Source organism: Chionomys nivalis, chromosome 7 (genome assembly GCF_950005125.1).
Source record: "Chionomys nivalis chromosome 7, mChiNiv1.1, whole genome shotgun sequence".
Lineage (NCBI taxonomy): Eukaryota > Metazoa > Chordata > Mammalia > Rodentia > Cricetidae > Chionomys > Chionomys nivalis.
In genome coordinates, this window is record NC_080092.1 from 49,440,026 (window position 1) to 49,453,830 (window position 13,805).

Sequence of the window (13,805 nt, forward strand, 5' to 3'; positions counted from 1 at the left end):
AGTCCCACCCCCATGACCACACTCATTTTATTTTTACAAGAAAATAGCATCCCTCCCTGGGGACAGATCAGGAGGAATGACTGTGGATTTGGGGAGACATAAAAAAGAGATTATGGCCAGAAGACAGCACCTTCAAATTTATTAATGATTAAAAACTCAAAAAATTATATTCTGGACAATTTTTTTCTATAGCAGTTCAGTTTCAACATACAATGTGAGATTGTAGATTATTCTATAAAGCAAAGGAGAAACTTCAAGATAAAGGATTTTGACTACAGAATGAAAGTAGCCGTGAGAAGTCAAGACTGGTGCTGGGGCCGATCCACACTTGGTCTTGGGCAGGGCTGTACTCGGTACCGGTGGAGGCTGGGGAATCCTCGTGCATCACGAAGCAAATGGGTACTTCCATCTCAGGATGGCTCCGTCTGCACTCACACTGATGATGTACTGGTTTCCTGGACTTACCCGGATGCCCATGATGTTGCCACTGTGTCCCACCCCGACGTGAGTCACTTCACCCTCATTATAATCCCAGACTTTGACCAGATGGTCATGTCCCCCTGAAAAACAAGTGCATGACATGGTTGACACAGAACAGTGAAACAGCCCTGACCCCACATAACTGCTTCATTTTCAACACAGTCCCCCACATGATGCAACCTGAAGAAAGAAAAATCCATTATTATATAAAGCTTTTTCTTGACCTAAAAAAAAAAAATCTTTGTATGTTATAGTAAATTTAGAATGGAAAGGAAAATGCCACCCAGAATTAACTGCTGACCACACCCTAACTGTTGGTCCTTCCACTCTTTTCTCCACAAATGGAGGGGTGTACACACACACCTGTGTATGTATTAGCATCCCACTGTGTCTGGTTTAATATCTTTTTCTAAGTCAGTGTGTTTATGGAACTTTGATTTTTTTTTGAAGCGCTTATTAATGTCCTGAAGAATCAAAGAGCCTGGCAGGAAGTTGTATTAATGCTGTTCTAGTGGCCATGTCCTGTGGTAAATGCCCCCCAAAAAACATTAACTAGTTCATTCACAGGAAGGAGTTGAGGCATCACATTCTTCAACAATAACAACAAACAAACAAACAAACAAAACTGGTGGCTCATACTTAAGTAAAAAAGACAGCAGATGAGCTGGGGATGGTGGCCTACCTACCTCGTATCCTAGCGCTCAGGAGTCTGAGGCAGGAGGATCACAAATTCGAGGCCAGTGGGAACTACATACAGCAAGACCCTATCTCAAAACAAAATCAATAAAAACGACCAAAAGTGTAGAGGAAAGCACCTCGAAGGCTCGGGACGTTTGAAGGCTCATTTCTACCCCAAAGAGCAAACCTCACAATGTCAAGCTCGTCTTTTCTCTTTGCCCTGTACAAATGTCTTCCCTCATTGAAGTGTGGCTTTTCCCCACCATGGTGGTGGGCTGTTTGGGCTGAATGTTACCCAAGCTGTCCTTGAGATTGGCTCTTCTCATTGACTCTCACCTAAGACTTCCCTGTCCTCTGAAATAAGGAACCCTGGGGGTTTTCTTACCTTATTTGGGACTGGGACTAACCTGTCACAAAGTGTCCTCCTTCCTGAGTGATGTCCATGCCATTGATCGACCCAGACAAGGAACCTTCCAACTCTCTGATTACTGACCCATCAAATACTTCCCAGTAAGCAATCTGGAATACAGAAGGGCATCAGACAGGAGTCGGTGCAGTGGAACCATCCACACACATGCTCGCAAAAGATGCCTCCACTTTATATAGAAGGTAGCAAAAATACACCCTGGGAGGGGATAAGTTGGAATTATAAATAGGCCATGGCGAGGGGGTGGAGAAACCATTTTATTATTTTTAGTATTGGTTTTGAAATTTGCATGCTATTTAAAGAGATGTTGATATGCCATAAACCTGGATAGTGACAGAAAGAGATTTTTGATAAGGCGAAACAGATTGAGTCTGCTGCAACATGTAAAATAAAGAAGAGAAGTACCACTGGGGAAATCTGCTTCTGCGCTCTGAGGATGAGGGCCAAACTGCAGGCCTGGTGGGAGGGAGAGTTCCTTCTGGCAGGGTTTGGGGGACGGGGCTTTGTGCCAGTCCGACTGGACCCTGTCTCATCTTTATCCATCACTAGACCCTAACTTGTCTTTCTGGTCCAAAGCGACAACATATTCCATAGGGTGGGATTTAAAGAAACTGAACACCTAACCTTGTTCTCTGCCTGGAAATGGGACACCAAGCTGGGAGAGACGGGTGCTGAAATGGGGAATCAGTCCTCTGGACTGTTAATGTAGGGCCATAGTATCACCCATGGGGGTCAGCATGCAAACATGCTCTAGCGCCCATATGAGATGACACACTATCTACATATAACCTATGCACATCCTCTATCTGTATACTGTAATAAATTGTTCGGTAAGGATGCAATCCACCCACCCCTCCTCCCACTTCAAGCATTTGCAGGCGTTCACAGTTGATCGAATCTGCAGACACGAGACTCTGGACAGTGGAGGGCCATCTGTGCTTACCTTCCTGTCTGTGCCACTGGTGATGATCTGGAATTCCTCGGGGTGATAACAAACACACTGGAATAGGGTGTTGGCCAGGATCATCTGATTCCTCCTAAGTCGCCTGAAAAGTAGATTCAAACACTCTGGAACTCAACTTTTCCCTCCCCTAAAAAACGTTTTTATTATGCGCCGTGCAGCTGGGCAAGCTTGGATGGGGCTGGTTTTTCTTAGACTTCTCATGCTGCTCTCACGGTAGCACCTGGTTTGGTTTGGTTTTTGTCAAAAACAGACACTGGGGGACTGGAGGTTCAGTTTAGGAGCATGTGCTGCTCTTTGCAAAGGACCTGAGTTTGGTTCCTCCGGGAAATCTGATGCCCTCTTTTGGCTTCACATGTATACACACATGCTTAAAAAAAAATTTAAACCCGGGCGATGGTGGCGCACGCCTTTAATCCCAGCACTCGGGAGGCAGAGGCAGGCAGGTCTCTGTGAGTTTGAGACCAGCCTGGTCTACAGAGCTAGTTCCAGGACCGGCTCCAAAGCCACAGAGAAACCCTGTCTCGAAAAAAACAAAAAAAAAAACAAAAAACAAAAACAAAACAAAAAAATTGAAAGTAGACTTCTGGCTATTCTGCTCTGTTCTTACGTCTCCTCCCACTAGAAGTGTCAGCAGGAGTCGGAAGACAAGGGCTAAGGATGGTACCCCCCTTCCAGAGACAGAGCATGAAACTAGAGAGACCATAAGTTCCAGGGAGAAGGAAGTAGAAGGTGCTGAATTCAGAGTCACACTACCACCTGTCACAATAATCTGGATTCTCAAGGCCACCGTTGGGACCAAGTGTCTCCCCTGTAAACTGAACGGCAAAGCGTGGGGAAAGACTGTTCTAATGGATATTACTGGGCCCACCCCTAAGGTTCTGGAGTCAGAAGGTTGAGATGGAGGCCCAGAGATCTGTATGTGTTTGAAACCAGCCTTCCCACTGATGGTTATGTGCACACAAGTTTGAGAACCTCTTGCCTTAGACACCGTAGACAAGCTTAGGCTACTTCAGACTTTGGTGGATTCAGGAATATGCATAGGCTTTCCTGCTAAACATCCCTGATCTGAAAAATGGAAGTGGAAATCTGAAACTTTTGTCAGTACTAACATGACGCAAAAAGAAATGTAAAGGTTTTGGGTTTTAGGGGGTTTGGGGCCTTAAGATTAGGGATGCTAAGCCTGTCCAAGAAACACGGCTGTATTGCTTCTTCCAGAGCTGGTACGCCGGTGGTTGTCTCACAGGCCCAGCGTCTGGCTGAAAATGCACCTTCTGCAGTTTCTTCTCATAATGGAAGCTTTCAAACCCAGGGTTTGAGCAGAGGATTCTTAAAGATTTTTGGCACAAATTTAATATGCTTGCTGCACAAAAGGAAGGTGCTGAAGATATGAGGTAGTCACAAGCCGCCCCGAAAATAAACTCAGATCCCCCTTCTCAGTACACAGTTTCCCAGTGGGACAGTCATGTGTCCATGGGTCTAGGCCTTGGCCCAGCAACACCACATGGGAACTTATTAGACATGCAGGAGCACAGGTGTCTTCTAAATCTATTCAATGAAAAGCTGTCTACAGAGCTGGGCATGGTGGCACATGGGAGGCATCACTTTAATCCCAGTACTTGGGAGGCAGAGGCAGGTGGATCTCTGAGTCCGAGGACAGCCTGGTCTACGAAACAAATTCCAGGACAGCCTATTACACAGAAAAAAAAAACAAAACCCTGTCTAAAAAACAAACAAACAAAACCCAAAAACAAAAGAGCGTATAAACAAGATCCCACAGTGACTGGAGATCCAAGTAGGGAGTCAGGTGGCGAGTCTAGGAAATAAGAGCTCACTGTGCTTTGGGGTTTTGTTTTGTGTTGCTTTGCTCGTGCGTGTGTGTGTGTGTGTGTGTGTGTGTGTGTGTGTGACTGTGCAAGTGGAGGCCAGGGGTTGACATTGGCTGTCTTCCTCAGCCACCCTCCACCTTATGCTTTTTTGAGACAGTTTCTCTCTCTCTCTGTCTCTCTCTCTCTCTCTCTCTGTCTCTCTCTCTCTCTCTCTGTCTCTCTCTCTCTGTCTCTCTCTTTCTCTCTCTCTCTCAATGCTGATTGGTTCAGCCAGAGCAAACCCTCAGGATCCTCTGTCTCTACCTCCCAAGTGCTGAGATCACAGGCATGCACCACCATGCCTGGCTTTTACATGGGTTCTGGGGATTTGAAACCGGGTCCTTGTGCTTACACTTCACCAGCTAGACTGTATCCACAGCCCTGCTTTGCACTTTTTAGTGTATTAGTTTAAAGTGTTCTACTTTGCTTTCAGTCCTCACTCCCCTCTCTCTAAGTGGGAACATTCCAGCTGGGCATGGTGATACATGCCTTTACCCACAGCTACTTGAGAGGCTGACATGGAAGAATCTCTTGAGCCTAAGAATTCAAGACTGGCCTGGACATCACAATGGTACCCCATCTCAAAAAAGGAGGGACATAGTCTTTGACCAACTCTACCTCCTTTTTCCCTCTGTACTTAATTTAAACTTTTTAGACAATTATGCAAATTCCATGCATTACAGGAGTGATAAAAGGGTGATGTGTTGAAGGAAGATTGGGGTGGGGTTGGGGCGAAGATTTGATTCCAAAATAAAAACAGAGCAAAAATCCGAACAGCCAAAAAAATTTTAAAAATCATCTTTGACAATTCTCTGAATGCTCCTTTGATGAAGTTCACATTTGGCCCTCACCGTTAGGCGTTGCCATCTTCTATGGGTCTGTGATTTACTCGTAGTGTAAGCAGTCCCTGGAATGCGGTCAAGTAAGGGGGATGCCTCTCCCTCCCAGGGCAGGCTCATGACCTAGCAAGATGACATGAGGAACTGCCTGCCCTATAACTTTCCTTGTTAATGTTCAACATTTAGGTTGAATGGATTTGCATTATATCATGCTTCGCTGCATGTATCTGGAAAACTACTTCCCTGTCTGCCCAGAAACTTCTGATATTTGGTTCTTCCTGGAGACCATATTTCCCCCACTGGCATCTATAACCCTTGGACAGCCAGGGAGTCCAGAGCCTTCTAAGAAGCTTTTATTAGGGATAGTTAATCTTGATCATTGACTTGACTGGATTTAGAATCATCTAGGAGATATACATTCTGGCATGTCTGTGAGAATGTTTCCAGAGAGGGTCAACTGGGTAGGAAGGACCACCCTGGATGCACACTATTCCATGAGCTGGGATCCTGAACTAGCTAAAAAGCAGAGTGAGGGACTGGAGCTATGACCCAGTGGTTAAGAGCACTGGCTGCTCTTTCAGAGAACCAGAGGATCAGGGTTCAGTTTCTAGAACCCACATGGTGGCTCACAACTGTCTGTAACTCCTGCTGCAGGAGATGTAGTGCCCTCTTCTGGTCTTTGCAGGCACCAGGCATACATGTGGCACATAGACATACATGCAGCCAAAACACCCATAGGTGTAAAATAAAAATACAAAATTGGGCAGTGGTGGCACACTCCTTTAATCCCAGCACTCCAGAGGCAGAGGAAAGTGGATCTCTGTGAGTTCAAGGTCAGCCTGGTCTACAGAGCGATTGCCAGGACAGGTTCCAAAACTAGAGAAACCCTGTCTTAAAAGCCAAATAAATAAAAATACAGTCCCCCTCCAAAAAATCTTTATGGGAGAAAGCAAGTTGCGAACCACAGGCATTTCAGACACAACATGCCCAATCACCTAACGCCCTGCTGTCATGCCTACATGGACGGTACAACGGACAGTATTCTCAAACTACGAGCCAAAATAAACCCTTTACTTCCCAACTCCTTAAGTTGCTTTTGTTAAATATTTTGTCCCAACAGCAAGGAAGTAAACTAATACACTCCTCTAGGATCTTTGCTGTGCTCAGCAGGGTGATGGAATCTTTGTGAGTGCTGTGTTAGCCTTCGTAGCCATCCCAGGTACCTACACAAGGTCCCAAATGATGCACGTCCCATCGGTGCTGGCAGTGACGCACTCCTCATTGTTCTTCTTCACCCTGATACAGGACACAGAAGACTTGTGCTCCTTTAGCGCCTCCTCCAACTTCTGGGTCTGGCAGCCTATCTGCCACACCCTTACCTGTGGGCCCCAAAGCACAGGCTAGCAACACAAACCCAGGACTTTGGAAGGAATCAAGGAGGACCCAGGGAGTGTTTCCCTCTCTGCTGGGTGTGACTGTTTCCATTCCCTCTTCCCCTTTCAGTCAGACAGGGTGGGAAAGCAGCACTTGAGGGCAGAGGCGTGTACAAGATGTGACCTTCATCCCACCAGGTGTGGATGGCGCTGCTACCAATCTCAGACCCGCTTCTACTTCCAGACGGAGAAAATGATCAGGCTCCCACTATGAGAATCAATATCACAAGGGCTTCTGCTAAGCCCAGAGGAAGAACCTGTCTCCTCACTTCTGCAGGGCATTGCTCTCAAATTTCTCATGCCATCAGGAAAGCTCCTGCTCCCCAAAGCCATATTTAAACTCTCACATCAGCTGTTCGGTTTTAGCCATCGGAAAGCAATGATATTCAGCCTCGGAGAATCTAATCGCCATTGTCTTTTATATATGGGGACGGAGCCCCACTATATAGCCCACCCTGCTCCTTGGACTTGGGGTGAGCTCCTGAGCAGTGGTAGGTGTGTCCCACTGAACTGGAGCCCAATATCCATTTTCTGTGGTAAATATTTTCCAATGCCTGCTTATTCTCCTGAAATGAAATTCATAAGTAATACAATTGCCTACACACATAATTTTAAATTTAGGAATAGATAGATAGATAGATAGATAGATAGATAGATATCTGTATATGTATACACATAACAGCAATTACTGGGAAAAGAGGCCATGAATTTGAAAAAGTGCAAGGAGGCAGATCTGAGGGTTTTGAGGGAAGAAAGGGAAGGGGGTGGTGATGTAATCATATTAATCTCAAAATGAAAACATTTTAGAAAATCAGTACAGAGGCTGGGTATGGTGGTGCACACCTTTAATCCCTGAACTCAGGAGGCAAAAGCAGGCAAGTCTCTGAGTTTGAGGCCAGTCTGGTCTAGAGAGAGAGTTCCAGGGCTACACAACAAAACCCTGTCCCAAAAAATGAAAAACAAAATTAAGTTAAAATTTAAAAAAATTTGAAAGTCTGGAAAGTATATGAGGGGGATCTAAAATGGCTGAATGTGGAGGGGCAAGAGTTGAGGGAGGGGCTTGGAAAGTCTAACCAGCAGGCCACACACAATACAAGTGTAAAGTGTGATTTCTTTCTCCCAAAGTGAGCTCAGGTGACTGTAACTCACATGGTCTGGACAGGTTGGGCATCAGCAAGACAAAAGCTCCTGACAGATGAGGGAGAAGTGAGGATGTGGAGTACGGACAAGAACGAGCATGGTGGAAGTGTTGAGGGACGGGACCAAGCCAGCGGAGGCTTCCGGGGGCACAGAGCAGGGAAGAGCCATGGGCTGGTCAGATAGCAGGGCTCTGATGGTAAGTGCGCACACTCATTTTACAGAGAGGAATATCTTTTTTTCCGTAAGAGTGTTGCTATTTTCAGTATACTTCAGGGCTCCGAGGCACAGAGAGGTCACAGCTGCATCACATGCTGGAAGAGGGGACATTTCAGCCCAGCCATTCACTTCACTTGCCCAGATTCTTCCAAGGGTTTCCCCAAGATGCTGGGTCTTTTCTATGAAAAAAACTCTCCCTATGATAGCTAAGAAGAGAAAGGAGGAGGACACCCCCTACGTAAACAAAAACAGGCTTTGGGATTCAAAAGAAAAAATGTAGACAAAAACAAGGCTTTGGGATTAAAAAAAAAAAAAAACGGAGCCATAGAAAGAGAGACCCTAAATAAACCTGAGAATAAAATGTTTTTATGATCTTCAAAATAATTCGAAGAAAAAGTTGAATGTAACAACATCAAAACAATAGCCAAGGCCGGGATGGTGGCGCACACCTTTAATCCCAGCATTGGGAGGCAGAGGACCTGGGCTTGAGTCCCATGAGCCAAACAGCAGTTAGCACTGGCCTGTAACTACGGTCCCAGGGGATCCTATGCCTTCTTCTGGCCTCTTGGGGCACTGCACACAGACAACATACATATGGAGCACGAATTCTAGTTAGACTTTTTTTATATATTTATTTATTTATTATGTATACAATGTTCTGTCTGTGTGTATTCCTGAAGGCCAGAAGAGGGCACCAGACCTCATTACAGATGGTTGTGAGCCACCATGTGGTTGCTGGGAATTGAACTCAGGACCTTTGGAAGAGCAGGCAATGCTCTTAACCACTGAGCCATCTCTCCAGCCCCCTCTAGTTAGACTTAATAAATAAAACCCAGATCGGATATCAGGTGGTGAAAGCTGAAGGATCAGAGAAGCAGAGCAGCAGTTACTAGAGAGACCTTTCACCTCTACCAGTGCTCAGACCGAAGGGGCGATCCTGTCTCTATTGATCCTCAGACTGCTTGCTCACACTGCCTCTCAGGCTGCCCTGCTTCTGTGATCTCCCAGCTTCACCCCCTAATATCTGAGTCCGGGTTTTTATTATTAAGAACAATTAGAATTCCTTCTACATACATGCATGCAAATGCCCGTACTCATAAAATATAAATAAAATTTAAAACTAAAAAAAAAATCAAAATGAAAAATGGATAGCCTCCTTTGAGTTAGTTGCTCTAAGTTAAAGACTTTTTTTAAAAAAAAAAAATGTCATTTACAAGTGTACCTCCCCTTCTCCTCCGCCACTGATTATCCGTTTGCAGTCACTGGTGGTAGCAATGGCGGTTACTCCAATCCTGTGAGCACTGTTAATGGCGTATATCAGCCGACCTGTCTCTGGAGCAAAGGCTCGGATCTTCCCATCATCCCATGCTGGCACAGGAAGGAGACAAAAGGCACACTGTCAGTATATTTGCTGCCTTTCTCTGCGGATTGACAGTCTCCTGAATCACCAGTGAGAGTGAAAAGTGGAAGAAACGGTGCGAGTGGAAGGAGAGGCTAACCTCAGCAAGGACTGGTCACCTTGCCACCTTTTCTCCGGCCTCCCAAACTGGTCACACCTGGAAAGCGGGAGGAAGAAGTCTGGGGTGCGCTGGCCTAAAAGTGTATCTTATGGCAGATGAAGGAGGCCTGTTTTTACTCCACTTTCATCATCATCATCATCATCATCATCATCATCATCATCATCATCATCGTTGGGATTTTTTGGTTTGGTTTGGTTTGGTTTTTCCAGACAGGGTTTCTCTTTGTAGCCCTGGCTGTCCTGGAACCCACTCTGAAGACCAAGTCGGCCTGGAACTCACAGAGAACCTCCTGCCTCTGGTTCTTGAGTGCTGGGATTAAAGGTGTGCTCCACCACCGCCGTTACCCATGTAATTGTTACCACACCCAGGTTGCATCAGCTCACAATTCCAAATAACCTCTGCCTTCTCATCCACCCATTTTTATTGTCATCTGAGACAGGGTTTCACTGTGTAGCACAGGCTGTTCAAACTTCATCCTCCTGCCTCAGCCTCTCAAGTCTGCACCCCGGTTCCCCCACCTTTAAGTCTGATACTCCTTCCCTGATTTTCACCATCTTGCCACCTCAACCAAAGCCTCGCGCAAGGCAGGAACCGCGGAGTCACTGTTGATTCTTGATTCCTTTCTGTTCCAAGCCTACAACTCGACCGTCAATCCGGCAGGAAGTCCCTTCAGCGCCACTGTCGCAAACATCTAGGCTCTGACCTCCTTCCCCCACCCCTGCTGGCACTGCCCCCATTCAAGCCTCAGCCTCATCTCTCTTGAGCCCTCTCAGTAGCTTCTCCCCTGCACCCTTGCTTACAATCAGCCACTTCTTAAAACCCAGTCCCCTTCCCAATCAAGACCTCCACAATATTTTCCCCACTGTCCTAGAATTAAAATCCAACTTAAAAAAATACTGATTTAAAAAAATAAAATAAAATGTATGTGAGAGTTTTGTGTACATGTCAGTGCAGGTACCGAGGAGGACAGAAGAGAACATTGGATCCCCAGGACCTGAATTAATAAACGGTTGGCATGGGTGTTGGGAATTGAACTCTGCAAGACCAGTCAGTATGCATTCTTCTTCTCCCCAGCTCCCAAATCCCGCTCTTTATTCTGCACGTTACCTGTAAGCGCCCACCTACCTCTTCAGCTTCCTCTACTGTCACTCTTCCTGAGGCCCCACCCATCCTTTAACTACTAAGCTCCAGACACTCTAACACTCCTGCTATTCCTTAAATACATCAAGCGGGTTTCCACCTCGGGGCCGCTGCACTCTCTAGTCCCTCCACCTGGAATACGTTTCCCCAGGTCTGTGTGTGGCTGAAATTTGCTGTCAACTTTAGTGCTGTCTCTTGAGCTTAGCAATTTTAAATAGGCTGCTCAAGGTAGATCCCATCTCAGCAAAGACATGGGAAAGCCAGAGGGGATGAAGGGACAAGCCATGCAGGGGCTTGGGGGACAAACCTTCCAGGCCGACGGAACAGCTAGAGTAAAACCTGCATGCCCAGTGTGTTTGCAGAATAGGGGGGGAATGCAAGCAGGGCGCAGGGGGTGAGCAGGTTGAGAAGAAGAGATAAGAAGTGGGGAGGGCAGTAGTGAAGGTCCTACAGGGCCTTGCAGGTGACTGCTGAGGGAAGAGGCTTGCAAAGCCCAGCAAATGGCAAGACCTAATTTAACATTTGAAAATAGACCTTTGGTTTCTGTGGGGAGAAAAGACTGGTGGGCAAGAGAAGAAGCAGATAGGAGTAATAGGAACTACTGGGGCGATCTAGAAGAGCTGGCAGTGGCCAGGACCAGGATGGAGATGACCAGCAATGGACCTACGGCTGTCCTTTGAGATGGGGTCATTTGGGGCACATTGATAAAGGTGTAAGAGAAACAGAGTAGAGAGGCAAGGATGACTCTAAGATTCCCTCGTCCAAGGACCTGGGCACAATGTAAGTCACTCAGGGGAGAAGACATAGCGGGCAGGGGAAGGAGGAAACAGAGCCAAGGAAAGAGAGGATGGGCTGCTAGGTCTCTGTTTTAATAGCTTCACTCAGATCCACTTGACTTTCCCTAGTGTAAACCAATACATTTATTTTTGACCACTAGAGAAATTTGATATAGATTACTCATGATATTAAGAAATTATTGCTTCATAGGAAAATATTTTTAGAGATATATATGGAAATATTTAGAGGAGTAATATGTGGTATTTATAATTTAGAAGAGAGTTGGTTTCTTGAGTCAGGGTATCTATCCTATAGCCCAGGCTAGCAAGAACCTTGCTATATAACAAGAATGATCTTGAACTCCTAATCCCCCCCGCCTCTACCTCCCAAGTATCAGAATACTAGGATCTCACACACCATGTATCTATGAACTTATAGCATCTATTACTTATGTTAGAACATTAGTTTGGCATAAATTGTATTTTAAATTTTTCTGTTTAGGGACCAGAAAGATTGCTCAGTGGTTAAGGGCACTGGCTGCTCTTCCAGAGGATCCGAGTTCATATTCCAAGTACTTATATGTCTGTTACTCCAGTTCCAGGGGATCTAGTGCCCTCTTCTGCCTCTGTGGGCACCAGGCAGCCATGCAGTACACACAGACATACTTGCAGGCAAAACATCCATAACATATAAAAAAAATAAGTGATGTTTAAAAAAACTTTCCCTTTTACCAGCACTTACAAGTCAGAGTCAGGAAGAGCAGGAGCTCAAGGCCGTTCTCCGCTACACAGCAAGTTCAAGACCAGTGTGTGTTACTAGAGCCCTCTTAGAACAAACAAACAAAACAAAACTTCGTTCACACACATAGAATTGTATATACATGAATGTAAAATTAAAAAGAATTTTTTGGGTCGGCCGTGATGGTGCATGCCTCTTAATTCCAGCACTTGGGAGGCAGAGGCTGGTGGATCTGTGAGTTCAAAACAAGCCTGGTCTACAGAAAGAATTCCAGGACAGCCAGGGCTACACAGGGAAACCTTGTCTTGGGGGGAAAAATTCTTTGAAGCACATCTTAGTTTGGGTTGGATTTTTCTCTCTTATACAAATGGGTTCTAGTCCACAATCCTGTGCATACGATGCCTCCAGTCCAGTTCAGCATCGACTATTCTCCCTCCTAAGCAAAGCATCTCTGGTAAGTGAAACAGTGTGAGAGGCATGGTTCTTCCCACCTAGGAAACCTCCCGGGTAGACCAGAACTCCAAGGAGAGGCTAGACCCTAAGGGAAGGAGGATAGATGACAGAAGGTGGTCCCTAATAATCCACAGTCAAACATTAGTAGAGAATGAGGATGCCAAGAATTGAAACCCCAGCCAGACCCTAGATCCAAACTTCCATTGGGAGCAACTATCAAATTTTCTGTTGTGTGGTTGCTGGTTCGAGACAGGATCTCATGTAGCACAGGCTGGCCTCTAGAACTCAAGAATAGCCTTGAACTCCTGGTCCTCCTGCCTCCACCTTGCAGGTGTGTGCCACCATGCACATCCCATTACCTGAGATGATGCTCCTGCCGTCTCTCATGAAGTCGATGCCATGGCAGGTCATGTTGGGCACGGTGATCCGAAGTAGCTCCCGGTTGGACATTGTGTGCCACACCCTGATGTCTTTCTTGGCGCATGTAGCAAACAGCTCAGCAGTACCACTACGGAGAAGTCATTGAGGGACAAGCTGTCAAAGACGGGCAGTGTTCAGTGGGTACCAAATGTGCCTCATAAGGCTCGGGGCAGCATGCCCTTTGCATACCGGTTACCCGAGGGTGTGATTTAGAGGTCTCTTGTGTGGAGAGACACTCAACCGATTATTCACAGCCTCTGTGGAAAATCTTTTGTCATCTTTTCACTTTTGGAAGAGTCGGTGCAAAGTTGTTTATGAAGAAAAAGTTGACTTGAAATCTTCCTAAATCTTGATAAGTTAGAGGAATGGTCACAGTTCTGTATTTTAAACTACTTTGGGGGGATATGATTGACTCACACAAAAATGTCTATGCATGTGAGGTATGGATATGGATTACTCTAAAGGCCCTGTATACACCTAGCCAAGTAGCATTTTGTGAGACAAATATATCCATGGAATATCTTTATTAAAAGAAGATATTCCAATGCAGTTGAAAGATCTTATTAAAATTACACAGAAAAAGATGGCAATACAGTAAAATTCACATTTGTCCTTTTTTTGTTCAGTTCTGAGAAAATAAGAAATCATGAATGAAAAAAGTATCCAAGTAATTTGGTCAGTCGGGCTGGAGAAGGGACCTCTTTGCATGGGATGT

General features: G+C 45.7%; 1 protein-coding gene across 1 annotated transcript in view; it reads right to left on the bottom strand.

Annotated features, from left to right (window-relative positions):
- Positions 1-209: 209 nt before the first annotated feature.
- Positions 210-13,805, bottom strand: part of Cfap52 (cilia and flagella associated protein 52) — a 43,656-nt gene continuing 30,060 nt past the window's right edge. Inside the window, exons 9-14 of the mRNA XM_057773935.1 lie at positions 13,030-13,178; positions 9,265-9,410; positions 6,481-6,632; positions 2,529-2,631; positions 1,566-1,677; positions 210-560 (exon numbers count right to left, since the gene is read on the bottom strand). Coding sequence (XP_057629918.1) covers positions 385-560; positions 1,566-1,677; positions 2,529-2,631; positions 6,481-6,632; positions 9,265-9,410; positions 13,030-13,178 — 838 coding nt within the window. The 3' untranslated portion in view covers positions 210-384. The remainder of the gene's footprint in view (positions 561-1,565; positions 1,678-2,528; positions 2,632-6,480; positions 6,633-9,264; positions 9,411-13,029; positions 13,179-13,805) is intronic.